The 27,351-nt window shown below is 36.1% G+C and overlaps 1 protein-coding gene across 1 annotated transcript; it reads left to right on the forward strand.

Annotated features, from left to right (window-relative positions):
* The first annotated feature begins 389 nt into the window (after positions 1 to 389).
* UBXN2B (UBX domain protein 2B) lies at positions 390 to 27,004 on the forward strand. The gene is made up of 8 exons (XM_054590152.1): positions 390 to 503; positions 6,462 to 6,565; positions 12,659 to 12,809; positions 14,681 to 14,764; positions 15,578 to 15,687; positions 17,988 to 18,125; positions 22,642 to 22,803; positions 26,471 to 27,004. The coding sequence occupies exons 1-8, from the start codon at positions 423 to 425 to the stop codon at positions 26,631 to 26,633; spliced, it is 993 nt and encodes a 330-aa protein (XP_054446127.1). The 5' UTR covers positions 390 to 422; the 3' UTR covers positions 26,634 to 27,004.
* Positions 27,005 to 27,351: the final 347 nt, after the last annotated feature.

Here is a 27,351-nt window from a genome sequence, read left to right on the forward strand (position 1 = left end):
CTTTATTCTCAACACCAACTCACGCCTTAGGGCGACAGGCCACACAGTCCTTGGTAGGAAAGACTAAAAGATTTGAACTACAATCTTGCTTAGATAAACTTGCAAAGGCCATTCTCATTGTTAAAAGAACCTGCAAGTCCATGCTGCCCCTAGGGCGGCTTACAGCACTTTCACACTTGTCGCAGAGGAAACAAGGACTCACGCAGAGACTTCTCTGTGGAGAAATTGTCTTGAACCAATTTAATTCCCTTTCGAGGGAAAAAACGGTTTAGGAGAGGTGGGCTGGCGCCGGAAAAGAAGGGTGGGCACGAACTCGGGAGGAAGCAAGGGCGCGCGGGGACCGCCTCTTGCGGTTGCCAAGCAACCGGTCCCGGAAGTCGCGGGAGGCAAGTCAGCCGCAGGCGCTGGCGAGCGGGTCAAAGATGGCGGAAGGCGGAGACGCAGTGCCAGGCGAGCGCGACAGGTCTTCTGGGCCCCGGCCCCCGAGCGCGCGCGACTTGCAGGTGCGGCGAGCGCCCGAGGGCGGCAGAGCGGGGCGCGGGCGGGGGCGTGTGGGAGGCCGTCTCTGGCCTTCCCCAGATCCGACCTGGGGACGGAATTACGACCCAGGGAGGCACAGCGTACACTAGTGTGCCTGGAAACAAGTGCCCATTTCCCCTTTACCCCCCTTGCAATTGAGGAACCAACTGTTCATTTAGAATGTCATTTTGTGGGGTCGGTTGAGTGGCTCACAGGCTGATTCTTCGGGAGACTTGCGGAGGAAAGCTTTACTGTGGCCGTAGGGGAAATCAGTGATCACTTTTAAAAGTGGTAACAGGTGTGCCGTTTTGATCTTTGTTTTGGCTGGTGTTTCTGTCGTGATTTCTTGTATATAAAAATGTTTTGTTTTGTTTTGTTTTTTTAATCAGGTAGCTTTTCCCTTTTAAAGGGGTGAACCGAAGTATTTCATCCTACAGCAGCACAGCCTAGTTGTAAAAGCTACAGTCTGTAAAACATTGCAGCTAAAAAACCGGGAAATAAAACTACGATGTTGTAGGACACTGACATTAGGTAACTACTAAATAAGAATGATCAAATTTTGCTTTAGCAGATGCTTAACACTACTTTGCTCATTTTAGGCTTTCTCTCTGTTTCCTTATAAGGTCATTGATAAAATTCAAGTGACTATGTATAGGAGCTATAATTAAACATAAATGACTCTAAATGCACAACCTTGGTAGGAAAGTTCTATTACTTTATCGTTACACCTTCTTTCTCCTTTTCGGAACAAACATCTTGAGCACCTGACATGTAACATACAGCTAAGCTCTGGGGAATGTTGAGATACATAGGACATCAAATCCAAAGTTGGTTCTGTACACTGCTGAAAGAGATAGAATGTAAAAAGACATTTCTACTTCTTTTTTTTTTTGCAGAAATAAGATATGAACATATTTAACATAACATTTAAGATGACATATGATTGAGTACCAAAATAAGCAGTGCATAAAATGAGGAATTTGAAGAATGGGAAGATCCGTGTAGAATAGTTCCCAGTGCCCAAAAGTCAATTCAATAGCGGCGAAGAAAATCAAGGAATAGGAATCTATCATATACCTTTTGTATTGTAGCCCACCATCACTAAGAGGCAACATGGGATGCTGGGGAAAAAATGAAGTTTCTGGTCAACCATTAGCATCTTGGTCCTGCCACTTCGTAGTTGTGTGAACATAGGAGAAATGTCTTAACCTCTCTCATCCTCAGTGTCTTTATTTATAAACTAGAGGTGATGCTGGTGGTGTCATGGGTGAAATAGCGTCTGTAAAATGCCTGTGCACAACTCTCATATTATCCTGGCCTTGTACTTGCTTGGTAAATATTTGGTTCCTTTTTCCTTAAAGAAGAAAAATTACTACTTTTCACTGGTTAGTCCATTCTAATGTCATTAAAGTTAAAACTATGTAACTTAATATCCTTTCTCTAATTTAAATCCATTTCTTTTTATTGATCAGTGAGAACAGCTTGATTGTTGATCACCTGATTCTTGGCAAATTTACCAACAATCCAGTGGATTAATATATGATTAATGGTCAGAGATATTCTGGTGATGACACTAATTGTAAGAATGCCTTCGTTTCCACCATCAATTAGAAGATGAGGTTTGGGGGGGGGGTTTGGTTTTTTTTTTAATAAGTGCAAGCTGGTATATTAAATACACTAAGTATTGATAATCTTTCCTTTTAGAATTTAGTAAGAATGTGAAGAAATTGCAAAGAAACCTGAAAACAACAAGTGATGACATATGAAGAAATAGAGTATGTATCAAAGGTTTAAAACTATTGGATAATATTCTTTTCCCTGACTGGTTTCTTGGATATTAATCATGTTTGGATTATCTTATATTTTAATCTAGACATGCTTATTTTAAGAGTTACCCAGTTAGCGCAGTTTTCTGTAGACACTCCTTTGCTTTCCTGACAGCTTGCTTTAAGAGTCTCCTGGTATTATAGAGGAAAACGATGATGTATTACTAATGGAAAAAATAAATGTACCCCTAAGTACATGTGTCTTAGCTGTCATGTAGTGCAGGGTTGGTTGGCACCAAAATTGGGAGAAATTTCCTCATTTCCCACAAGGGGAAAGATGAATAGTTGTTTCCCAGAAAACCTTCCAGCACTATGAGTCTCTGACTTACAAACTAGAAATCTGTGGATATCAAACCAAGAGTGGTTATCTGCTCCTTTCGTCTCCCCATATTTGGAAACATTTTGGGGGAAAGTGTGGGCCAGGTTTTTTAGTGACAGTACTAACCCTAAAAACATCAGTATTCTTTACTTTTGAACGTTTTTGGAGACCTTCGTAACTAACTTCTGGTGCCCCTCTGTTAAGCCACACACATGGATTTAACTGTATCTTAAAGTAACGGATTACCTTATGCATGCTTCTGTCCCAGCTTTTTTCCAGAATAATATCAAAAGAAACAGTTTTCTGAACTTTTCTGCATTTCCATATAGGTTGGAGTTGGTGGGCATTTGAAATAACTTTAGGGTTAGGATTTGGCTTTGGGTGGGACAAAGAGGAAGTTCTACAAGTAAGAAAAGAATGAGATTGTATGGTACTATATTACAGTTGCCACAAGTATCCTAATCCTGTTGGATCTCAGTATTCTGTATGGTCAGTTCTTAATTTTAGTGGGCATTGGAATCACGTGGAAGGAAGGCTTGTTAAAACCCACATTGCTGGGCCCCACCTCAGAGTTTCTTTAGATCCAGGATGGGCTTGACCATCTGCATGTTTCAAGGTTCCTAGGTAATGCTGATGCTGTTATTCTATATAAAAAAATATCTGAATTATACCTTCTGGTCTTTGTTACTCTAAGACTGAGAATTCCAGTACTTTTAATCTTTTGTTATATACTTGATTTTTTCATTCTCAATAACTTCGCCTTCAGGTTTCTTTTCATGTTCTTCACATTGCAAATTCTAGAAAAAAAGATTATCAATGCTTACATACTTTATTCTCTCTTTGTATTTGAAATATCTTCATAATCAAATTGTTTCACTTGTGGAACACTCCATCCTGATAATTCACAGTACATCATTATTTCACAATATATATGTTTTATCTCTTTATCTGACTGAGATTTTATTGTTTTTGTTCTGTTGGTTTTGACCAATGCTTTACCTTGATCAGTTTAAATAATTATTTCCTCTGCTCATGTGATGTTATTTGTTATATCAAATACATATAAATTAAATTTATTTGAATATTTACTAATGAATTTATGCCATATTATGCTATAGGGACATCATGAATCCTGGCATTAATTCCCTCTGAATATCATTCATTTTCTTCTAAGTTAATGATGTACCATTAATAAGTAGGACCTTTTAGCAGGGTGGACTCCTGCTCTTATATAATTTTCTCCATATTCCTATTTTGTTAATATATATTCCACATTCCATGGAGTCAAAAAATCATTGCTTGTTTTATTTACTTCACAGAATAAAATTATTTGATTGACAGGATTTATTCAGATCCTCTTAAAGCAAAAACCTAAAAAGATACAAGACTGTATAGCAAATTTTCAATTTTAAAATCTATAACTTTATTTCTATCTCTTTATGATTTATGTTGAGTTCATAGTCTACATAATTCAACATGAATTTGTTGAGTGGCTACTAAGTACTCAATTAGAAACAATTTGGGAAGCCTAAAATATAGCTGGGAAAATAAAATAGAAAATTATACAAGTGATGACAATATAATGTTTGATATAAATGTCAGTAATAAGATAGCATATGCTATGAGGATTTAGAAAAGAAATATCATTTAGTTGAGAAAATTAGGAAAGGCTTTGTGAAGGATGGAAGAAATGAGCCTTTGAAATACAGATAGCATTTTCATTGATGGGAAAAGGGATATTATTCATAGAGCCAGAATAATATAATCAGCTCAGGGGGAAATTCATAAAGACATACTGTTTTTGAAGAGATTTCAGGGAGGTAAAATTTCCAGAAACACTGGGCCCAAGTTGCTCGTCAGAGTGTCTGTCTCTGGTTCTGTCTCTGCCTCTCTCACTCTCTCATGTTTTTGTTGTTTTTAAGGGATAAGGTAGGAAAAGGCCATAGCAGGTGTATAGATTACACAAAGAAAAGAAATCTTGGGGAAAATGAAACATTTTTATGAATGAAAATACTGATATAATCATTATTAAACATTTTTAAATAGTATCTTCTAGTAAAGGAGCACTTGTGTTTCACATACACTATGTACTTCATATAACAACCCTTGAAGGTAATTTTTTAATAGGCATTTAAAGTTGAAGGAACTGGCACTCAGAGAAGTTAAAAAAACATTGCCCAACATCAGAATAAAAGCCAAAGTTAGAACCTAATTAGTTCTTCTAGATTGCAAAGCATTTCTATAATTAGGATGTGTAGCAAATTGCTATGTTAAAAATATGAAAGTTGATGTGTATGGGGATAGGTGAGGGTAAAATTTACGGAGGAAAAATAAAGTCTTTTATTTTGGTTTTGTTGTGTTTATATTTTTTAAGTGGACTAATAGAATTTTTAAATAATTAACTTTGCCCCAATTCCCTGTTTCTCTTTTCCTACTGAGGCAATGAAGCTCTGGAGGTAATTTTCTTATCTCTTGTGTTTCTAGAAGGGTCACTTTATCTGGGTTTTTCGTTTTCATTTTTGTTTTCCCAAAGGCCATGCCAATTATAGTTGAACAGCCAGAGGCATTAGGAAAAGTTTTGTCCAAAGATATCAAGAGTGGGAACAAAGTAACTTAATACTGAAATAGTTGGATGACTTTTTAAAATTCCAATTTCAAGAACTACGTTTTGTTTATTTTGTTTTGAAGATAGCCAGCCATATGTCTATACTGCATAATTTGATAAGTATTACTTTCTAACAGTTGTACAAACTGTTTATGTAATTCACTGTCTTTCCTTTTTCAGTGGTTCATTTCCCTAACCTTTATGAAACTTACAATGGGAGAGCCCTCGCCAAAATGGAATTTATTTATAAAAAATTGTATATTTATTCTTATGTGTTTAAACTTCAGTCACCTTCCAAAGTACACTCCATTTGATATATACACCTATCCAGATGATGCCTTCTAAGTGCTTCTGCCATTTTTTGTTTCACCTCTACCAAATCAGCAAAACTCAAAACATTTTCCTTTGAGGACCTTTCTCATCTGGGGAAACAAAAAAAGAGTCCTTGGGGCAAGATCGGGTGAATGGGGAGGGTGGGGCAAGGGGCCATGCCATTTTTTGGTCAAAAACTGCTGAACACTCAACACGGTGTGGGCAGGTGTGTTGGTAGATCACCCATCATGAAATGGGCAAACGTGTCCAGTCTTCCAAAAAAATTCACTGAAGCTGATGCCATCGGGTGCACTGATACAGATGGGTTTCTCGAACACTCACCTAGTGGAGGAAGCTTGTACTACAAGGCCCACCCTCCAGAAAATAATTCCAGTTATTTTGGGGTTCTTCCTCACCTATGTCTGGTAGACTTTTAAATAGAATAATCTTAAAATTGACTTATGTGTTTGGATTTTGAAAACTTGAACAGCTAATGAAATAATTTTTGAGATCTGATTAGAACAAGTTGTGAAACATCTTCAAGTGTTTTGAAAGAATTGCAGAATTGTAGGTTCTACTTTGAAAATGATCTGTTACCAAATACAGTTTTTAAAACTGTTGAATAGTTATTTGAAAATAATTAAATAGTTACTGTAACTTTAATTTATTCTAATACACATGGGCTTTTGATTAATTTTATAAAATGAGAGATGCAGTGGCTTCATTTTGAAAGGGAGTCATTGTCTGAAGCAGCAGCCTTCATTTTTCAGTAGAAACCTTTACTATGCAATAGCAAGTTAAAGTTCTACTCATAATTTCTTTTTGTGTAGAAAAGTTTACTTCTAGCATTGCACTTAATAACAGATCTGTTACTTTATAGTTGGCCTTGGCAGAATTGTGTGAAGATGAAGTGAAATGCAAATCTTCCAAATCTGATAGACCTAAAGCTTCAATCTTTAGAAGCCCACGAACACCACCTCAAAGGTAAGTTTTTTCTGGATCAAACAAAAACGAAAAAGGACTCATGGGCATGGACAACAGTGTGGCGATTGCAGGGATGTGCGGGTGTATAAGGGGGTTAAATAGTAATGGAAAAAATACAATTAAAAAATTCTTAAAAAGAAAATGATTGTACCCCTTTTTAGTTTACTAATCCCAAATTATTTTAAATGGCCTTGGACTTTTTTTTAATCTATAATTTTTAAAAATGTTATTTAGGTACTCTTTCTAAAACTTTAATATTCAGAAAGTTGGAAGAAACTTAAGGAAACATAATCTTAAATGCCTAATATTTTGATATGCAACATAGAATTACTGTGGTTCTTTGTTGAGTCGCTGGACTCACTGAGGATCTGATGAAGCTACAGCTCCTCCCTTCTCAAAACATTTATGCACAATTCTGTCAATTGTTTTTAAGAGTTTCTGTGATCCTTAAAGCCCATCAAGCCCTGGCTGGGTAGCTAAGTTGGTTAGAGCGTCGTCCCAGTATACCATTGCAGGTGCAGTCCCCAATCGGGGCACATACAAGAATCAACCAAGGAATGCATAAATAAGTAAAACAACAAATCGATGTTTCTTTCTTTCTTTCTAGCTCTCCCCCCTTTTCTCTCCCTAAAATCAGTAAATAAAAAAAGTTTTTAAAAGGCCATCCACTGAGTACCCTATGTGTCTATTGTCCTCCATTTAAGAATCTATAACTTTAGGAATCTGTCTTTGTTCCCTTGGATGAATATCCATCTAATAAGAGATCATCTGGATAGTATTTGCTATTGTTAAAATCCACGAACTATAAAAACAGCCAACTGTGAAGGTTTAAGAGATGAGAGTCAGGAATATTTTATTGCCACAAGTTTTCTTGTTTCTAGGAATCTTTATTAACATATTTTTAGTACTGCAAATATCATTACTAGGAAGAAACTTGAATTTGCCCATTATATCTCAGTCTCAGAACGCCTTTTATTTTACCAAAAGCTAAAAAATTCACTGAAAATTATTTTATCTTTTCCTGTTGTTGTTGTTGTTGCTGCTGCTGCTGCTGCTGCTACTCTACATCATTTCTGTCTGTGGGGGAGCTAAAAATGACTAATCTTTCTGGACCCGAATGAGAAGAAAGAATAATATTTAATATTTTCCCCCAACTTTTTATTATACAAATTTTCAAACCCATAGATAATCAAAACATTGTACCATGAATATATGCTATATATGCTTCATTGATTGCTAACAAGTTGCACCATTACATTCATGCAAACTCTCTCTTACAACTATTTGAAAGTAAATTGCAGCCATCATTACACTTTTCCCCTGCAGACCTCAGCGTGCATCCCCTTATAAGAAGCACACACCCATTTATAACCTCGATCACATATCGCATCTTAGAAAATGAACAGTAATTTCATTAAATCACTTAATAGCCCATAGTAAGTTATCTCTTAGAGCCAAGGGCCATGTATTCCATTTGATTATGCCTGTTTTGAATCTGAATCCAGAGCATCCTCCCCACCTTTTTGATGTTTGCTTTTAGCTCATCTGTATAATTTAAAATTTATGGGATTGGTCAAAAAGTTTGTTTAGTTTTTTCTGTATGATGGCTGTAGTAGCAGTTAGTTGTCTTTAACTTCATTCAAAACAATTTTGTAAGAGTCTATTGTGACAGCTGTCATATCAGCATGCATTTTTTAAGAAAAAAACAATAAATTGGAGAGTTTTTGTGCAGCCATTTTAATACTGAAGATGGAAGAAAATATGCAACATTTTTGGAATATTATGTTTTATCGGTTCAAGAAAAGTTAAAATGCACCTGAAATGCAAAAAAAGATTTGTGCAGTATATGGAGTCGGTGCTGTGGCTGATCAAATGCGTCAAAAGTTGTTTACAAAGTTTCTTGGTACTATTGACATTTTGGCCAAATAATTCTTTGCCGTGGGCCTGTCTTACACATTGGAAGATGTTTAGGAGCACCTCTGGCCTCTACCGACTAGAAGCCAATAGCGAGGCATAGATGACATACTCAGAATATTCAAATCAATAAAATTCTTGGTGAAAATGAGAACTGTGTCTTTTATTTTACAGAAAAAACTAAATGGACCTTTTGGCCAACCCAATACATTAACTTTTTTGAGGAGTCTAGGCCACATGTATTATACCGTGTCCCACATTCAAAGTTATTGTTTCCTCGTGATTAGATTCTTATTAAACATGTTCGTCCAGAATACCAGTAAGTCATGTTGTCTGGTATTTATTATATCACATTAGGGAGCCATAGAATTTCAGGTTTTCCCACTGCTGGTGATTTGTTCACTTGGTTAAGGCACTGGCCACCACATCACCCCACTGTAAGGTACAGCTTTTCCTTTGTAATGTGTAGGTTGATGTCTTAACACTATTTGAATATCCTACCTTTCATTTAATTCTTATTTCGATGTGTATGTGTCTATATACATATATACATATATGTATAATATTGATATTATATATTTTAACTGCTTCCTTAGTTTATACATTCTCCAAAGTTTTAAAAATACTTTAAATGTTTATGTACAAAAGTTTTTAACTATTTTCCCATTGTTTCCCCAATCTGAGTATATTTTTGAATGACTTAATTTATTCATTATATAAGAAATCAAAATATTTGACTGCTTATAAGATTAGTATATTACTATTTTCTTTGCTATTCATATATAATCATTAAGATATTTTAATGAACTTTTTTGTGTGCTACATATATTTAGATATGCTATCTGAAACAAGTCATTAGTAGTTGTAATTTGATAGTGCAGTTTTTAAGGACAGTATGCCTCAGGTTTGATCTCTAGAATTATTTATATATCCAAAAGGAGGAGTTGCCTTAAATGATATTGGTTGAGGCTTAAGCTATGTTTAATTTGCTTAAAATACAATATTGAAACACATCATTAGTGATCTTTTCTTTTTTGCTAAGTATGAAATTTTTTAATACTAAGCATACAGTTCTTTTGAGTTCTTTTTCAGTATTGACATTTACTCAGTTTCATTACATGTCTGCTGCTTTGTTTGGTACAGAAAATAGTGCTTATTTCCATATTCTACATTTTTAGAGAGTATTAGATATCAAAACATGTATTTGCTCATTGTCATTTAAGCTAATATATTTTTAAGCTCATTTTCATTTAAGCTAATATATATATTAAGCTAATATATCTGAAACTCTAGACATAATGTGGTCTATGTTTATATTTACAAGAGGAAGAACAGAATCTACAGAAAAACTTTCAGAATATATCCTGGCACCTGTTGCAACACATTTATCCACAAAAGGTTATATATCACGAGAAGCACTTTAAAAATCATTTGAGTATCCTTCTTCAAAAATCTGAGAACTTAAAAAAAAAAGTCCTCTTCAAGTAATTAGATAGTAATATTGGTTTGAGAATTAATTGAGACAAAGTATATAAGGTGTTTAGCACAATGTTGGTACTTAGTTGGGTCTTAAAAAATTGTTAGCATGTAGATAAGCACAGAAGACAAGAGACAAAATTCCAGCAACAATAGGCACAAAGGATAAAATAATAAGAATGACAGGAGAGGCCTTGAAAAGGAACCTGCAGGACTTAAATAGTCCAGTGGCAAATAAGGTTGGACAGGTGGAGTGTTTCCAGGACATGCTTCATGGACATGTGATGTGTGAGCCACACAGCTCATGCTGAGAAGGGACTCATGCTTGGGTCAGTGCTTTGCCGCTGCTCTCACGTACAATTTTTTTCTGTGTTTTGCCAATGAAAAAGGGTTTTAAATTACATAAACTTTAGTTTTCTTATTTGTAAAATGAGGATAATACCATTACTGGGGAGTAAAAGAGCACAAGTTACCTTGAGAAATGTTAGCTCATTATTATATACTTTTAGGGAAATATAGTATAAAATTAATAGTAATAGGTGAACAGGATAAGGAGACAAATCAGGAAGAAAACAATTGCGGTAATGTAAGGAATATAAAATTTTGCATTTGCGTAGAGTCAATAGAATGGAGGAGAAAGGATGAAATTGATGTAGGATACCTTCAAAAAAATTATTATTGAAACTGGATGACATGGGATATAGGGAATAAGTGAATGGTAAAGATAGAAGTCTTGAAAGGTTCTTATTCTGAGATACAGGAAAAATGTTATAATGGGAAGATTTAGGTGAGGAACATAAGTTTTGTTTTGGAGAAATGAACTTGATTCAAGTAGGGGCTTTTACCTTCATCACTGGACCATAAGTAAGAGGGTGCTGAAAACATTTGAGAGTCATCTTTATTGAGGATGTTGTTATTAATGGAAGTGGACAAATATTTTGATTATCAGTTGAGTTTCAACAGAGAACAAGAGTCAAGGATATAGTCATACTTAATTTCTAAAGAGGATAGATGGATAGATTGTGGATCTAAATATAAAAGGAAAACAAAACTTCTAGAGGAAAACAGTATCTTCATGACTTCGATGTAGGCAAACATGTCTTTAACAGGTAATATAAAGCATTAACCATAAAGGCGCTAGTAAGTCCTTTCCAACTTCTGATTCTCCAGTAGGGTCTTTCTCACCAAGACCGTGATAAAAAGGAACAATATACAGTACTTGTATTTTCCCAGATAAGAGGTATGGAATAGGGAACGAAGGACCTGCAACAGGAGATAGCTGCATCTGGAAGCCTTGCTTTTCTTCTCTTTTCTTTCATCTTCTCTTTCTTTTCTCTCCTTCCTCTCTCTTTTTATCATTTTCTTTCCTTTCGTCTTCCTTTCTCACAGCTACCTAAAATCATCTGCTGTCCAGCTCCTAATACTAACACTTGTCTTAAGAGCTAGCTATGTATGGTGCCAGGTGGGTAATTGAAATATTGAGAGAACACTTTACAGGGTATGTGGACTGTCTAACCACTGTCCTGTATACCTGAAACTAATACAAAATAATACTGAATATAAACTGTAATTGAAAAAAAATTGAGAAGAGAAAAAAGAGCCAGCTATGGCAACATATGGACTCTCTGAATATAAGCTTGGCAGGAAGGCTTCCATTGGCTCTGGGTAACTTGGTACCCCGGTGCATTCTGCTGAGCTGTAGCAGGACAAATTCAACCCTACCTCCACTTCCAGCCCTGCCCTCAGCAGTTCTGAGCCTGCCTTGTTAGCAGATTCTGCTTGCTGGTGTCCACTTGTTCTCCAGGTGGGTTTTTTCTAATTTACAGTGAATCAAGCGCTGGTTTGCCCTTCCCTCTTTCTGTTCCGCTTTGCACATACTAATTTTGGAGAAAGTATTGAAGGTGACCTCTATTCTTAGTCTCCAGTGCTGATTTAACTTGCCCCCTTCCTTTCATTTTGTGAGTCAGTTCAGTGCAAATTTGAAACTGGTTTGGAGGGAATGGGTAGTTAAAAACATGAGCTCTGATTGTCGTCTTACACTAGAAGTCTCCATGTTAATATTTCATTGGTTGTATTTTCTATTCTCGATTTTAAAAAAGTCTTAAAATACAGGTCACTAACATAAAGGAAATTTTTATGTTTGGAAGTTGGATTGGGAGTAAAAATCAGTTTCAACGTATTAGTTAATACACTGAAAAAAACTTGTTTGTGGTCTAAATTATTTACAACACAGGGGGTTACATATTTTCAATACAAAAAACAGGAGTGAACGCGCTATGAGTGGCCCTGTAGTCTAGATGTAAGTGTTCACACTACCTGAATCTAGCAGTCTGTTCACTAACCAGGTCCACACTGAGTGTGGATTCCTCAGGGAAGAGACTTAGCTTCTGACTGTCAGCACTTCTTCCCCCATAAACCAGAAATGCATTTGATAAGCCACTGCAGAGGGCGAGGGAAGAAGAGCAAGCCAGTTCTCGCACCACATGCTGAGCTTGCTGCAAGAATGTCCACAACCTCCATGAGAAATTATATGAACTGTTCACTATTTAATTCTTTAATCCTACATTTAAAATTAAATATTTCCTCAGAAGACATAAATTATTCTTTTTAAATAAAAGTTATGTTCTAAGACTGTAGCTTTTTACTTTAAAGTAGTTTATATCTGTATTCTAAGTTGTTATTCATGAACTGTGATGTTTAAAGGTTCTATTCAAGTGAGCATGAATACAGTGGGTTACATATAATTCGACCTTCAACTGGGAAAATTGTGAATGAACTTTTCAAAGAGGCAAGGGAACATGGGGCTGTCCCTCTGAATGAAGCCACAAGAGCTTCAGATGATGACAAATCTAAGGTAATACTTAATTTTAAAACTAAGTATGCTATTTATATTTTTGATTTGCTCTGTAGTTTTTTTTTTATATTATGTAACATTGTTTTTCTAACTATTTCTCTTTTAAATATTTGATTCATCTTTATAAGATTATAATCTTTCTGTTAATGATTGAAAGTTGAAGCAGTTTCTTACATTTTTATGTAAATCCTCTACTTAGGTTTTTATTTGAAATAATTATAGACTCATGGGAATTTACAAACTGTATATAGAGAGGTTCTGTGTACCTTTTACCCATTTCCCACTTTACCATAATGGCTAATGATGTTATTTGCATTTTCCTAACAGCCTGTATGTTGAATATCTCTTCATGTGCTTATTTGCCACTATCTTTATTATCCTCGTTAGGAAAATGTCTCTTCATGACTTCAGCCCATTTTCAAACTGGATTGTTTTGTTACAAACAAAACTGAGAGTTATTTATTTTAATAGATATGGGTTCTTTGTAAGATATGTTTTTTTCATATATTACCTCCTAGACTGTAGCTTATCTTTTCCTTCTCTTACCAGGATTTTTAATAGAGCAAAAGTTTTGGTAAAGTCCAATTTATCTTTTTTTTTAATGGATTATGCTTTTAATGTCTTAAGATAATGTCTTAATATCTAAGAGCTCCTCACCTAACCTTAGGTCCCAAAATTTTCTCTGTGTTACCTAGAATGGTTTCATATTTTCCATTTAAACCTGTGACCCATTTTGAGTTAATTTTACATAAAGTTTAAGTTGAGATTCATATTTTGACTTAATGAAAGACCAGTTGCTCCACCATTATTGAAAAGACTCTCTTTCTTTCATTGGATTATTCTTATACCTTCTTCAATTGCTGCAAAACTATCGACGCAGTACTGGTATATTAAAGAAAACTAGTGCATTTTTCTGTGTAATTGTCATATGTCTGGTAATTAACATTTCTCCACCTGACTTTCCCTGTCACATCGTTTGGGGAGGTTTTCTAAACTACCACGTGGTCTCCGACGTCACAGATCAGTGGCTTTCCCAGGTGCTTGGTCATGTGTCATCGTGACAGACATTACTGTTGAGAAACACTGCTTTAAATGAAAAATAAATTTTAGTTTTTGCTATTTACCAATAGCTTGAAATTCTTTTTTAGTGAAATCTAAGGTAATTAGGGTTCTTGAAAGTTCTCTAATTCTGTAAGAAAAATGTGGAATTCATATAATTTAGTCTGTAGAAAAGAAAGCAATGTGACCATTAAAATCTTATTTATGAGATCTAAACGGTGGTTAAAAGGAGTATAATGTTTAGCCTCATATGCTCTCCGGCCTGAGAAACGGAAGAGCTTGTGGTCAGTGTAGCAAAATAAAAAGCAGTCATAGTTGACTTGTTAAAGTTGAATAAAAAGCAACTTATAAAATAAGTATAGAACTTATAAAATAAGTATAGAGTATAGGGTAATTTATAACCCCTTATAAAATTTTTTCTTTATAACTCTTATTTACTTTGTGAAATATGATTTAAACATAGTTTTTATTATAAAGCTTGTCATAAAATATTAGTGATGGCTTTTTAAAATCTGTTTATACTTGAAAATTTGTATTTCAAGGTATAAATGCATTTCTTTAGTTTAAGATTGGCTTAAGTTATTTCTGCTCCTGAATAACTAATGTTTTTATGGAAAGAAATATAATTTCTTACTTGAATACACTTCTCTGTAGCCTAAGACTTTAATTTTATTATGATATTTTCCTGGAAAATACAAACCAGTTTGACTAATTATAGTTTTATCTAGCTGTAAAATATGTACCACACATTAATGGAAGATTTTGCTTAATAAGCCTTAGTGAATTTTTAGCTCACTTGCTGTGTATTTTAGTCATTTACAGGTGGAGGATACAGGCTGGGTAATTCCTTTTGTAAGCAATCTGAATACATCTATGGAGAAAATCAGCTGCAAGATGTAGGTATAGTAATCAAAATGAAAAATTATAGATGTTGGCCTCTAGTTACTATTGTTTGTTTTAAAATTAAAAATTGGTTATATAAATATAATCTTTTTGTTTTCTTAATTTGTGAAATATCTATTAAAAGGTTAATGTGTATGTTTTCAGTCTCAAATTTTATATTTCATATCCCAAATGTGCCTTACAAAAGTAGAGATGTAATAACTATTTGTTGAAAGAATATATGATTCACTGTAAAATGAGCTTACGTATATATGATAATGATTACTATAAATGTTGTACTGCCATAATATAGAATGAGCTCAGTTGTAAACATAACAACACCTTAAGTCATTATTTCTATTAACATTTTGAAATTTTGCAGTTAAAACTTCATTTTAAACATACAGGTTAGCCTTGGAGAGTCACTAGAAATTCTCCGTTGACTCTTCGAATGAATATGTAAGCTCTGTAGCAGAAAATATGGTCACAGAAAAAGAAGGGTGGGTGTCGAGTGGCAACTTGATGCTCTTATTGCTTTAATTTTCTCAGTGAACTAGAAATAATTTTACTTTGAGGCCAGGGTCCAGGTGTGGAAACTGGGATCTTTGGTATTTCAGCCATTATCCATTCGTTAAGCTAAGTACAGATCTGCTTAGCAAACACACATCGTTTCATTTACCTCTGAATAAAGAATAGTACAAATAACTCCACATTTTCAATTAAGTAAATGGTTTAATATGTTGAGAAATACCACATTTGAAACTTAAAATTGTTTGATGCAGATGGATTTTTTTTTATTTTTATCTTTTTTTTTCTATGCTCAAAAGGTTCAGATTTTGCTTAAATTGTGGAGCAATGGGTTCAGTTTAGATGATGGAGAATTGAGACCTTACAATGACCCAGCAAATGCTCAATTTCTGGAGTCTGTTAAACGAGGGTAAGCTGTATTGTGTGTGTTCTATTTGTTACTTAGGGTGGAATTTTTTTCCCCCAGAATGCTGTTCAGTAGGGCACTACTGGTTAAGAGTTATATTATGTGAGTGGTTCTTGGGAGAAGGGTCTTTTTAAGTATATAAAGGACATATTGCTGGTTCTCAGCTCTGGGGGGTGGGGAGGCAGTAAGACTTTGGTCCCTTTAAAAATCTGATGAAGCTATGGTCCCAACTCTAAGAAGAAATATCTCAGTGTACTAAATCAATGAATTGATTAGCATGTAGCTACCCATCCACTAAGCCACTGTCCTGCTTACTGTTGACAGGGTGACTCATTGCATGTATGCCTGAAATTCAGCAACTTATATTAGAAATCTTTTAAAGTGGCATTACTGCTGGCAGAAGATTTCAAAAGGTTAGTTTGAAGTTATAATTTATGAAAGCTGGATATACAGTACTCTGACCCATCTGAAGAACATCGTAACTCACTAGCTCTTCTTGCTGAAGGATAAGATATTTCGCTGAGATATTGGTGATGAACTGGGAGATTTAAGTTGCAGTGAAGGGACTGGAGTAGGAGGTTATCTGCCACCCAGGAATTGACGGTGGGGCTTGTCCATCCTTCCAAGTGATGAAATGTGTCCAAGGAGAGAGGCCGCAGTGGAGTGAAGATGAAATTCATTGAAGTTGAGATAGTGAAGGAGCTTTTAAGGAAATGTATTTTAGAACACTAATTAGCATGAATTTTCCACTTGAATTCTACAAAGATCATGTCAGGATACCAAAAAGAAAACAGAAAAAAAGGCACGGGAGATGCTATAAGCATTATGCTGAAGTCATTGAGAAAGGTGGGAAGCTGTCCTAGGAGGCAGTAGTGTATGGCGTGTGGTAAATATAAGAATATCGTAAGTTAGGTCAATGCTATGGACTCGGAACCCTGCAGAACCACTGGAAAGAGCTGGGAGTAGGCAAAGTGTTCATCTGCCAGGTGAACATCCAACAATACTATTGAAATTGATGCTTAATTCAAGACAGTGGAAGAAATCATATTAATGATGAATGTACTATACTGTAGATCAAAACTAATTTATTAAATGAAAATAATCTCTAACCTTTCTAGGCTACTGTTCACACAATCATGGTATACTAATTTTTTAAAAATTTGAACCACATCATATCCTCAAGTACAAATTATGGTCAAGAACAGTTTTAGAAAAGACTCCTTGAAAACAGTGAATGATGTCAGATAGTGATTATCAACTGTATAATCAATGTCCCCTTTTTACAACAAACATTTTGTAACACCATCTTTACCATCATCAAGGGAGAACTGAAAAATAATACCTATCTATATATATCATTTCCAAAATATAATGTCAATTATATATTTAAAATATTCAGGGAATAAAAGAAAATAAGTTACCATAAAATTATACATATTTCCATTTCTAAATGCCCAGGGATGACCGCACCGAAGATATAGCAAAGCAATCGGGTGGTTTGCACCAATGTGCAGTCTAGCACTTCTCATATAGGTGTGACAGACATAAAAACAGAATAATAAGGTATGTGAAATTGGCAACTTCATTACTATAAGCAGCATTGCAGTCCTGGACTTGGTAAAGTTCTAATTAAAATAAGTTGTAATCTTCCCTGTCTGTATGGAAGACGGAAATTTCAAAGCATATTAATACAGCACCAAAAAAAGAGTTTTTGAGTTTTTGCTTATATGTAATACGGAGCCTAAGCCTTAGGTTTTAGGCTTATATATATAACAGTGTTGTTGTCATATGACTTTCTGGCAGGGCATTCAGTGGTTCAGTGGAACTGGAGACAAGTCTTCATTGTGCAGGAAGACTCCCCTGTGCCAGAGCATCTTTCATCCCCGCCCGGACTGAGCAGCAGCTCTCAGGAGTCATACAATAATTAAAAACACCCCTATCATTTTGAAAACTTCCTTTAGGGAGTTTAGAAAGAAATACCTGCATTGACTATATGTCCTCACAGGAATTTTCTAGTGTTAATATAGGTAAGAACTGCTGTCATACGGTTTGTCAGAACCACTCCAAGATGACTGTGATAACAAAAAAAAATCCTCTTGTTGAGAATCCCTAAGGAATAATGTGGTGGAGCTTTAAGAAGGAAATACCTACAGAAATATCTGCAGATAAAGAAATATGTAATCAGTCATCACAGAAATTTTTATATTACAATTTACACAAAAAGCGTGGTTTTCCAGGGTAGCTCACAACTTGGTTCATTTTTTCAAAAGTTAACTAAAACCTTTCCCCCCCTTTTTTTAAAGAGAAATTCCCCTGGAGCTTCAGCGACTGGTTCATGGTGGGCAAGTGAACTTGGATATGGAGGACCATCAGGATCAAGAGTACATAAAACCCCGATGGAGGTTCAAGGCTTTTAGTGGAGAAGGACAAAAGCTTGGAAGGTAGAATTCTAAAATGAGAAAAACACTTGTCTTTGTTCAACATGAATTTCTTTTAGGAATTAAAAAAAAATCGAAACAACCTGGAAAGTAAAAACTAACACTTTGTTGATGGAATTAGATATGCATATCTGGTGATAATATTAGTTGCGGACACTTAAGATAGCAGTTATCATATTCCTAGCCCTCTAAGCACTTTGCATACAGTAACTCACTTAATCTTTACAGCACCTCTTCCATGTTGATCCTGTTGCTCCATTTGCAGATGCCATATTTTGCCCACATTGATTGAGCTGTGAAGTGATTAGCATGTGGCATTCAAACCAGGCACTCTGGCTCCAGAGTCTGCTTTTACAATGATGCCATCCTGCCTCTTTCTGATTACATGGGTTCAAAGAGGGACATTGTAAAGGGTTGCTGATTAGATAAAAAACAATAGATAGATCATAGCTTTAAGCACATCTGTCTGCCTTTGAGCTCTTGCAGCAAGAGCGGTGTTTTTAAATTGGCTGTTTTCAATATTTTTTAAGTAGCCAAACTCTTATTCACGTTACGGAAGCCCAATATATAAAACTCATATAAAACCTGAGCACCTCTGGTTGCAGGAGAGAAAGGAATTATCTCTTGAGACATTTCCAAAGAACCCCTAGGACTTTGCCGAGCACAATTTAGAAACCAGTGTGCATGATATGATGTATGAGTGGACTCCTTTATAACAGCCTGGCTTAAAAGATACTTCATAAACCTTGTAAAATAAGTTGGTAAAAGTTACCTTCTATTTGTCCACATATCACTACAGGTGACCATGGAATTGTGTCATTGACCATGTGTCCAGTGTACCCTTTTGTACTTGTTTTTTTTTTTCATGTGATTCCTTCCCTTCCAAGTTCTTTTCAGTGGCTTCGTGCATACTGGTTCTCTATTCTCCACTCAATATTGGTTCTTTTTCCCTGTCTTTCGTATCTCAGGTCTCTATTTCTATATCCTTTTCTGCTTTTAGAGACTGATTTCTGAGACATGTAGGAAATACAGGAACATGTGTTGACCTGGCTTTTTTTAACACCCAAATCCTTCAGTGCCTGGTCACAGGCCTACTTGCAAAAGTTTTTCTCATCTCTCTTTACTACACAGCACAGGTCAGACTTCTCCTGAATTGTTCTCTCTTTTCCCTCCTTCTGTTTTAATAACTGTAAACCACAGATACATTTTTTTAAAGTATTTGCTAGCACTTCGCATTTTTACTTAATATTTTTTGAGATCATTATTTTAATTAGAATATATATAAAATTCCCAATCATCTCTTTGCTTTGTACATGTTCTTTTTCTATTAGATAAATATATGACCAAGAATTAATGTTAGATTGCATGTCTTTGTTAATAGAAGTACAATAAATCTAGAATTGAAGTTAGCATAAAGGAAAGGTAGCTGATTAAAATCAGTAATTTTCACTAATGAATATTACAATATTATCTGGTTATAATATCTTACAAAGGCCAGCCTTTTTCTTATTAAGCAGACAGCTAGAGAAATGACCAAAAAAGGAGAAAATGATGGAAGAGAATGACGAAGATTAGAGATGGTAATGCTGCATTAACCGTTAGCCATACTGGTCAGAGTTTTTGATTGCAGAAAACAAAATCTAGTTGTATTTTAATTGGTAAAGGGTTTCCTATAAAACCTTGGATAGTTTATAAAATTTCTGCAATAGAAAGCAAACCAAGCATTCCTTAGTCAGAAATAAGCCAACAGAGAACTTTGTAGAGAAAACACCCCCTGTGTCCCAATCAGTTAGCTCAGTGCTCGTGAATCTAGGCACCAGACACTAGAACACTCCATCATGACTGCTCCAGAAGAATGAAATGCCTCCAGCACCTTGGTAACAAGAAGCACTGCATAGCTTCGACTTCCAGTGCTTGCTTTCACCATTGGTTTGCTCAGCATAAGTGGCATTGTATTAAATCCTAGCTGCAGAGGAGTCTGAGAAGTGGAGACTTTAGAATTTTCAGCTTCTCCTGTGTAGGAAATTCAGCATGGTATTGTGAGCCTGTGTGATGGACATGAATCCAAATATTGACTAACCGAATATATATATTCTAAGAAAGTGAAGAATTGCATAGAAAATTTTGAAGACTTTGCATTAAGAAATTCAGTGGTACTTCAATATTTGTCATTAATTCATTCTGGAATTTGTAACAAGTGCCAAAACTGACGAGTACCAAACAAGTGACAAGTGATGAAACATTTTCCCTTTTGGGGCAGCGTCGTGACTCATACAAGTTCTAGCAAGTGCAGTGAGTCCCAAGCAAGCACCAAGTGCCAAAATATTTTTTTTTCCTCATCAAAATGTGACAGATACAGGGTTTGATGAGTGAATACCAAGGTATTGCTGTATATTGAAATTTAAAATTCTGACAGTTACGATAGCAATTTTTTAAAGTAGTTCATTTCCCCGTAGATCCAGACAGCTATTTATTGAACAGAGAAATAATTAAAAAGAAGCAAAAAATAATAATAAAACCCAGAAATGGAAATAATTCCATTGTCCTCCATAGTTGGCTGTCTAATTGCAAATAGAAGATTACATAGATAGAAACTAAGCTAATTTTTTATTGTAACATACAGATAATTATGGGGTTTTTATTGTAACATACAGATAATTATGTTCTAAACATAATGAAGAACATTAACTAGTACCTTCAGTTAATATAATAGGAGCATAAATCATAGGTCTAAAACTGCACAATTACAATGGTAGAACAGATGATATTATTTAATGAAAATAAGCTTAGTGAGGTAGAGCAGGACAGGCAGAAGACTGTGATGTGAAGCAAATCTCTCTTTCTACTTAAGAACAGTCACTGCCTGTTTGTCATATTGTTTAAGCCAAAAGATTCTCTTTGCTCCTTTCACTCATTCTAGCCACGAACTGAGGTTTGACTTTGTCTTGGTCCCTGGATCTCAAGGGCTGTTTTCTCTAACTTCTGACAGCCAGCCCCTTTTTTCCTCCCTTTTCTGCACTTTCTTATGCCTGCAGTTCTCCAGCCCCCTTGCCTTACTGTACAGCCGTGGGATTTGTGTGCCCCCGTGCTGTTCGTGCTGCTGGGGACGACGGCACACCCGTGCTGGGCGGGCAGGCCGCTCCTCTCCCTCGGCCAAAGAACATGCCCGCATAGTCCCTGCTTTCCCTAAGCCTCCTGTTCTCCCCCTTCCACCTCAGCACATGTCTTTGCTTCCAGCTTTACTGAGAAAATAGAGCCTGAGAAGAATAAACTTTCCTCACATATTCCCCTTAACCTCTAAGTGTATTAAATTTATCCTCTTTTCAGCCTGAAGATGATATTCCTCCTTCTGTCCAAGGGAATTGCTATGCTTACAACCTAATTCTTTCCTCCAGTTTGCCTAAAAACCTTGTTTTATCAGTTAACTTCCCTACTTCCCTTTTGTAAAATTTTCTTTTTAATGGAATACTTGAAACATACAAACAGCACATTAATGATGTCATTATCATTTGATTGATTGGATGATAAGAAGAAAGTTTTTTTTAAATATACTTTATTAATTATGCTATTACATTTGTCCCATTTTTTTCCTCCCCTCTAGCCCACTCCGCCCTGCCCCTTCCCTCCCTCCAACATCCCCCACTCCTGCCTTAGTTCATGTGCATGGGTCATACGTGTAAGTGCTTTGGCTTCTCCATTTCATATACTCTTTGATAAGGAGAGAGTTTTAAGTGGCAAATAGATGAGACTTCGAAGGCTAAACATGAGCTAACATAACTTTTTAAAATATTTTATTTCATATTAATTTATGATATGTGCAAAAGTAGTTGGCACCTGTTGATACACTGTTTTAGGATTACTGGTATAGGCCTCACTTGTTTTGTTGCACTTCATTTTATTGTGCTTCATAATGTTGCATTTTCTACAAATTGAAGATGAGACCCTTTACCAGCAAAAAGACTATCACTTGCTTTATTGTGATACTCACTTCATTGTGGTGGTCTGGAACCAAACCTGAATATTTTTGAGGTATGCCTGTATAACATACCTTCATAACATAATATGCCCCTATTTTATAAATGATAGAACTGTGATTCAAAGAGATTAAGTTTACTCAATGAGCATAGCTGAGATTTGAAACCAAGGTTGTGCTCTTAATCATTCTTTCATGTTAACTCAAAGTTGTTCAGATTTCTGACTAAAGGATGGTGCGTGCTAAACAGTTTCATGAAATTTCAAAGGGATAAAAGAAGAAAGAATACACAGACAGGCTTTTGAAAAATATTGGAAAAATTAAATCAAAATCATAGGATCCAAAATAAATGTAATATAATAAAAGAGATTGGAAGGAGTATAGGAGACCCAAAGGAAGCCATGTCTTGCTAATCCAGAAGCCATGGGGGAGGGGAGATAGCTTGAGAGTCAGGTATAAGACTAAGTGGTTATTCCAGTTCTTCAGTTTATCATATGCCTTATGTGTTTGAATTTGTGTTCTAGTTCTTTCATTCTTCTTTCATAGTCTTACACCTGAAATTGTCAGTACACCTTCCTCGCCAGAAGAGGAGGATAAGTCAATACTTAATGCAGTTGTTCTTATTGATGATTCAGTGCCAACAACAAAAATTCAAATCAGGCTGGCAGATGGGAGTCGTTTGATACAAAGATTCAATAGCACACACAGGTAAGCTTCTAATTTGCTGTCACACAGATGGTTATTTATATTTGTAAAATTGTATGTGACGAGTAATGCAGAATATTAAATTCTTTAGATTTGCAGTAAGTTTTTAACAAAAGAAAAACTGGAAAAGGGTAATAGTTATGTGTAAGAAGTGAAACATTTAGTAATTAAACATCTTTTGTAAACTGTCTAAATATTAATGCAAATCCAGATATCACTCAAAAAAAAATAAAGAAAAAAGTTAAAAGCTACAGTTTTGCACTGTTGCCAAAACAACATGAAGTGGAATCAGATTTAATTTAATGTAGTGAAAGCTTATTTGGACTTTACTCATAAAAATTTATGGTAATTCTGATCAGGATTAACTTTTACATAGAAAATTCTTCATAATGTAAATGTGTAGTGTAAAGTTTAATTGTGCTATTGTCAAGTACTTCATATAAACCGTTATAAATACCATTTTAACATTCATTTGTACATCAGTATTTGTGCTATTTATTGTATCCCTCTGAGGGATATATTTATGATCTTAGTTGAGATATTATGTATATGTGAAAGTAATTTTTTTAAATCATTTTTTAATTTTTCAATTGCAATTGACATACAATATTATATTAGCTTCAGGCATATAACCCAGTGATAAGACATTATATAACTGAATAAGTGATCATCTTAATAAATCTCATACCCAGCTGACACCATGCATAGTTATTAAAATATTATTGACTATATTCCCTATGCTGTAGTTTACATCCCCATGACTCTTCTATAACTATCAATTTGTACTTCTTAATTCCTCTACCTTTTTCTCTCCCTCCCCCCCGCCATATGGCAACTGTCAAAATGTTCTCTGTATGTATGAGTTTGTTTCTGTTCTGTTTGTTTGTTTTTAGATTCAATTGTTGATAGATATGTATTTATTGCCATTTTATTGTTCATATTTTATCTTTTTTTCTTCTTCTTAAAGTAGAGCCTTTAGCATTTCAGGTAATACTGGTTTGGTGGTGATGAACTCCTGTAGCTTTTTCTTGTCTGGGAAGCTTTTTATATGTCCTTCATTCCTAAATATACCTTTGCTGGGTAATCTTTGTTGTAGTCCTTGCTTTCATCACTTTGAATATTTCTTGCCAATCCCTTCAGAACTGCAAAGTTCCTGTTGAGAAGCTTATGGGAGCTCCCCTGTAGCTTACTGGCTTCTTTTCTCTTGCTGCTTTTAAGAGTCTGTCTTTGGCATTTTAAATTATGATGTGTTTTGTGTTGTGCCTCTTTGAGTTCATCTTGTCTGGGACTGTCTGTATTTCCTGGACTTCTATTATTTCCTTCACCAGATTACACTAGTTTTCTGTCATGATTTTTCAAATAGGTTTTCAAGTCCTTTCTCTTCTCCTTCTGGCACCCCTATAATGCAACTTGTTGGTATGGTTGAAGTTGTCCCAGAGGCTCCTTACACTATCCTCATTTTTTTTTATTCATTTTATCTTTTTGTTGTTCTGATTGGGTGTTTTTTCCTTCCATATATTCCAAATTCCTGATTTGATTTTCAGCTTCATTTATTCTACTCTTGATTCCCTATAAGTTATTAATTATTTCAGTTAGTGTATCCTTCATGTCTGACTGGTTCTTTTTTATGACTTCCATGTCCTTTTTTATGCTGTTGAAGTCCTCACTAAATTCATCTACTCTTCCCCTAAGTTCATTGAGCATCCTATAACCAGTGTTTTGAACTCTGTATCTAGTAGATTGGTTGTCTCCATTTTGTTTAATTCTTTTTCTGGAGTTTGGATCTATTCTTTCATTTGGGCCACGTTTGTTTGTCTCCTCATTTTGGCAGCCTCCCCATATTTGTTTCTATGTATTAGGTAGGACTGCTACATGTCCCAGTCTTGGCAGAGGGGCCTTATATGGTAGGTGTCCTGTAGAGTCCAGTGGCACAGTCTCCCCCACCCATCACCCAAGTTGGGTACTCGAGGTGACCCGCACGCTACCACATGTGGGCTGTGTGCACCATACTGCGGTAGTCACTGAGTTCTGATTGCTGTTATGTCAGTGGGAGGGATTTACCTCCCCCCCGAGGCCGATCAGCTGCAAGGACTGGCTGCAGCCACTACCAAGCACGATCAGCTGTGCAGGGGGCCATCCCACAGAGCAGCAGGGCTCTGGTGCCTGCTGAGTCTGTCTCTTGAGTATATCACTTGTAGAGGTGGTTGGGTAGTGCTTCGATGTGGTCTGAAGCTGTCCACTGGGTGCACTGGCTCTGGGGCCTCCAGGGCCATGAAGGCTGAGGTCAGCCACCACCTGTGTTCTGCCTGGGACACACAGTGTGAGCCACAAAGTGATCTGCTGTTGTCCGGTACTTGTACTGGGTTTGGTGATGCAAAGAAAAGACCATGCTGTGAACCAAGGCTGCCTGTTGCTAATGCTGGCCCTAGGGCCACCTAGCGAGAGATATGGTGCACACCAAGACCTGATGCTGCCTGTTTTAGAGATTTTAGGAACATCTGAATCATAAGCCAAGACAAGCCATTTGTATGGAAAAGGTACTGGAAACAGCTTGGTGGGCCCACAAGTAGGGTGGGGTAGGGTCTCAGGGAATCACCATGGCAAGTCGAACAGTGTTAGCCAGGTTGATGGAGACGCACGTGGTGCCCGCCTGCCCACTCTATGTAGGGGGCCTTGGAAAAGGAACAATGGCCTCTGCCAGCACTTCTCTCTGGGAGAAAGCTGCCCCTCCCGCCCCGTCCCCCAGAAGGTAGACTCCTTCCTGTTTGTCCCTGGTGCCTTTTTAGCTGCTATTCCAGTGCTGGAGCTCAAGCAAGTAAGTCCAAGTAAGTCCCTGTGTGCGCCCTCTAAGAGGAACTGCCTGGAACTACAGAAACCTCAGCCTCACTCAGCCACAATCCCTGTTGGTTTTTACAGCCAGAAGTTATGGGGGCTTCTCTTCCTGGCACTAGAACCCTGGGCTGTGGGGCCTGGTGTGGGGCTGGGACCCATTATTCTCAGGGGGGTAGTTCTGCAGCCTAGATGTTCCTCTCAATTTTTATCTGCCACACGTGGGTGTGGGACCAGCCCATTCTGCATCTTCGCCCCTCCTACCAGTCTCAGTGTGGCTTTATATCTTTAGTTGTAGGATTTCTGTTCAGCTACATTTCAGGGAGTTCTGAATGATGGTTGTCCTCTAGTTGAGTTGAAATTTGATGTGGTTGTGGAAGATGAGTACCGTGTTTACCTTCGCCACCATCTTGACTGGAAGCCGTATGTCAACATAATTTTTAAAAATTGTGACTTACACTTTTCATAGTTTCAGACTCACTCTGACATGGGCCAGTTTGAGGTAGGTTTTTCTGGGTCATGCGCTGCTAAAATATTTTATATTCTGTAAAAAGTAGGATTGGCGCTTCCATTGTAATAATACGGTTAACATTTTGTGCATAACTCATATGAAGATCGTCTCTGTTTTACAATAAAAGTAGATACTAGGTATACTCCAAAGTTAATCCTCACATTTTACCTTAAAGCTAAGACAAATCCATCCATTGAAATAGTGTAAATTAAAGTTACAACACATTTTTAAAAGGGTTAGAATTGTGTAATTTTTATCATCTAATTTTGGCTACAAGCTTTCATGGCGATAAAACTTCTGTATCATAATTCTTTTTATCTTATTTTTCAGGATCCTGGATGTTCGAGACTTCATTGTACAGTCCCGCCCTGAATTTGCAACTCTTGATTTTATTCTTGTGACTTCCTTCCCAAACAAAGAGCTAACAGATGAAAGCCTGACACTACAAGAAGCAGATATTCTTAACACCGTGATACTCCAGCAACTAAAGTAGTACTGCTCCTATCCATGCAGTAACAGAAGAGAGATAATGTGCCATATTTAATAAGGAAAACTTTCTTATAAAAATACCAAATTGTTTTTATTATTTATAGAGATACTTTTGAGTTTTATTCTTCTTCTACCCCCAGCCTTAGTATAGGTGAGTTTGGACTAGGAATAGATCTCGAGATAAATGTGTTTGAGTTTCTAGTTGTAGGGCTGGCTTATGTTCATAGCTTTTAAATATCCAGTCAAACCAATTTGTTACCTGCTCAATGTTAAAGTAACAACATTTGTTGGCAGAGAAAATGAACAAAACTCCATTTTGATAAATTCAGTAAAATTTGCACTAAGGTATCTTGATGCTGCATTGATCAAGAGCCACTAAGGAATCTTCTGATGAAATATTTTGAAATTTTTTCTGTAATACATACTAAAGAGTATCTGTATCCTGATTTTGAAATGCTTTGATCATACGATGATTATTTGTCCTATTAAGATATTATGCATCCTTTTTATTTACTGATTTAGTTATATTACTGTATCAAGAAAATAGTTTGGCCTTGTATTTTACAGAACTATGAACATCGTCACATAGAATCAGACATAAAGGTCAACAATCTTGAGATGTGGTAAATAGCACTTTAAAACAGAAATTATAACCCCTCTCAGAGCCTGCCAGATCATATTCACTGATCCGTGCCACACATTGTTCTAGGGCCGGGTCCCCA

This window comes from Pteronotus mesoamericanus, unplaced genomic scaffold (assembly GCF_021234165.1).
Source record: "Pteronotus mesoamericanus isolate MK-2021 breed Mesoamerican mustached bat unplaced genomic scaffold, CSHL_Meso_final scaffold_174, whole genome shotgun sequence".
NCBI lineage: Eukaryota > Metazoa > Chordata > Mammalia > Chiroptera > Mormoopidae > Pteronotus > Pteronotus mesoamericanus.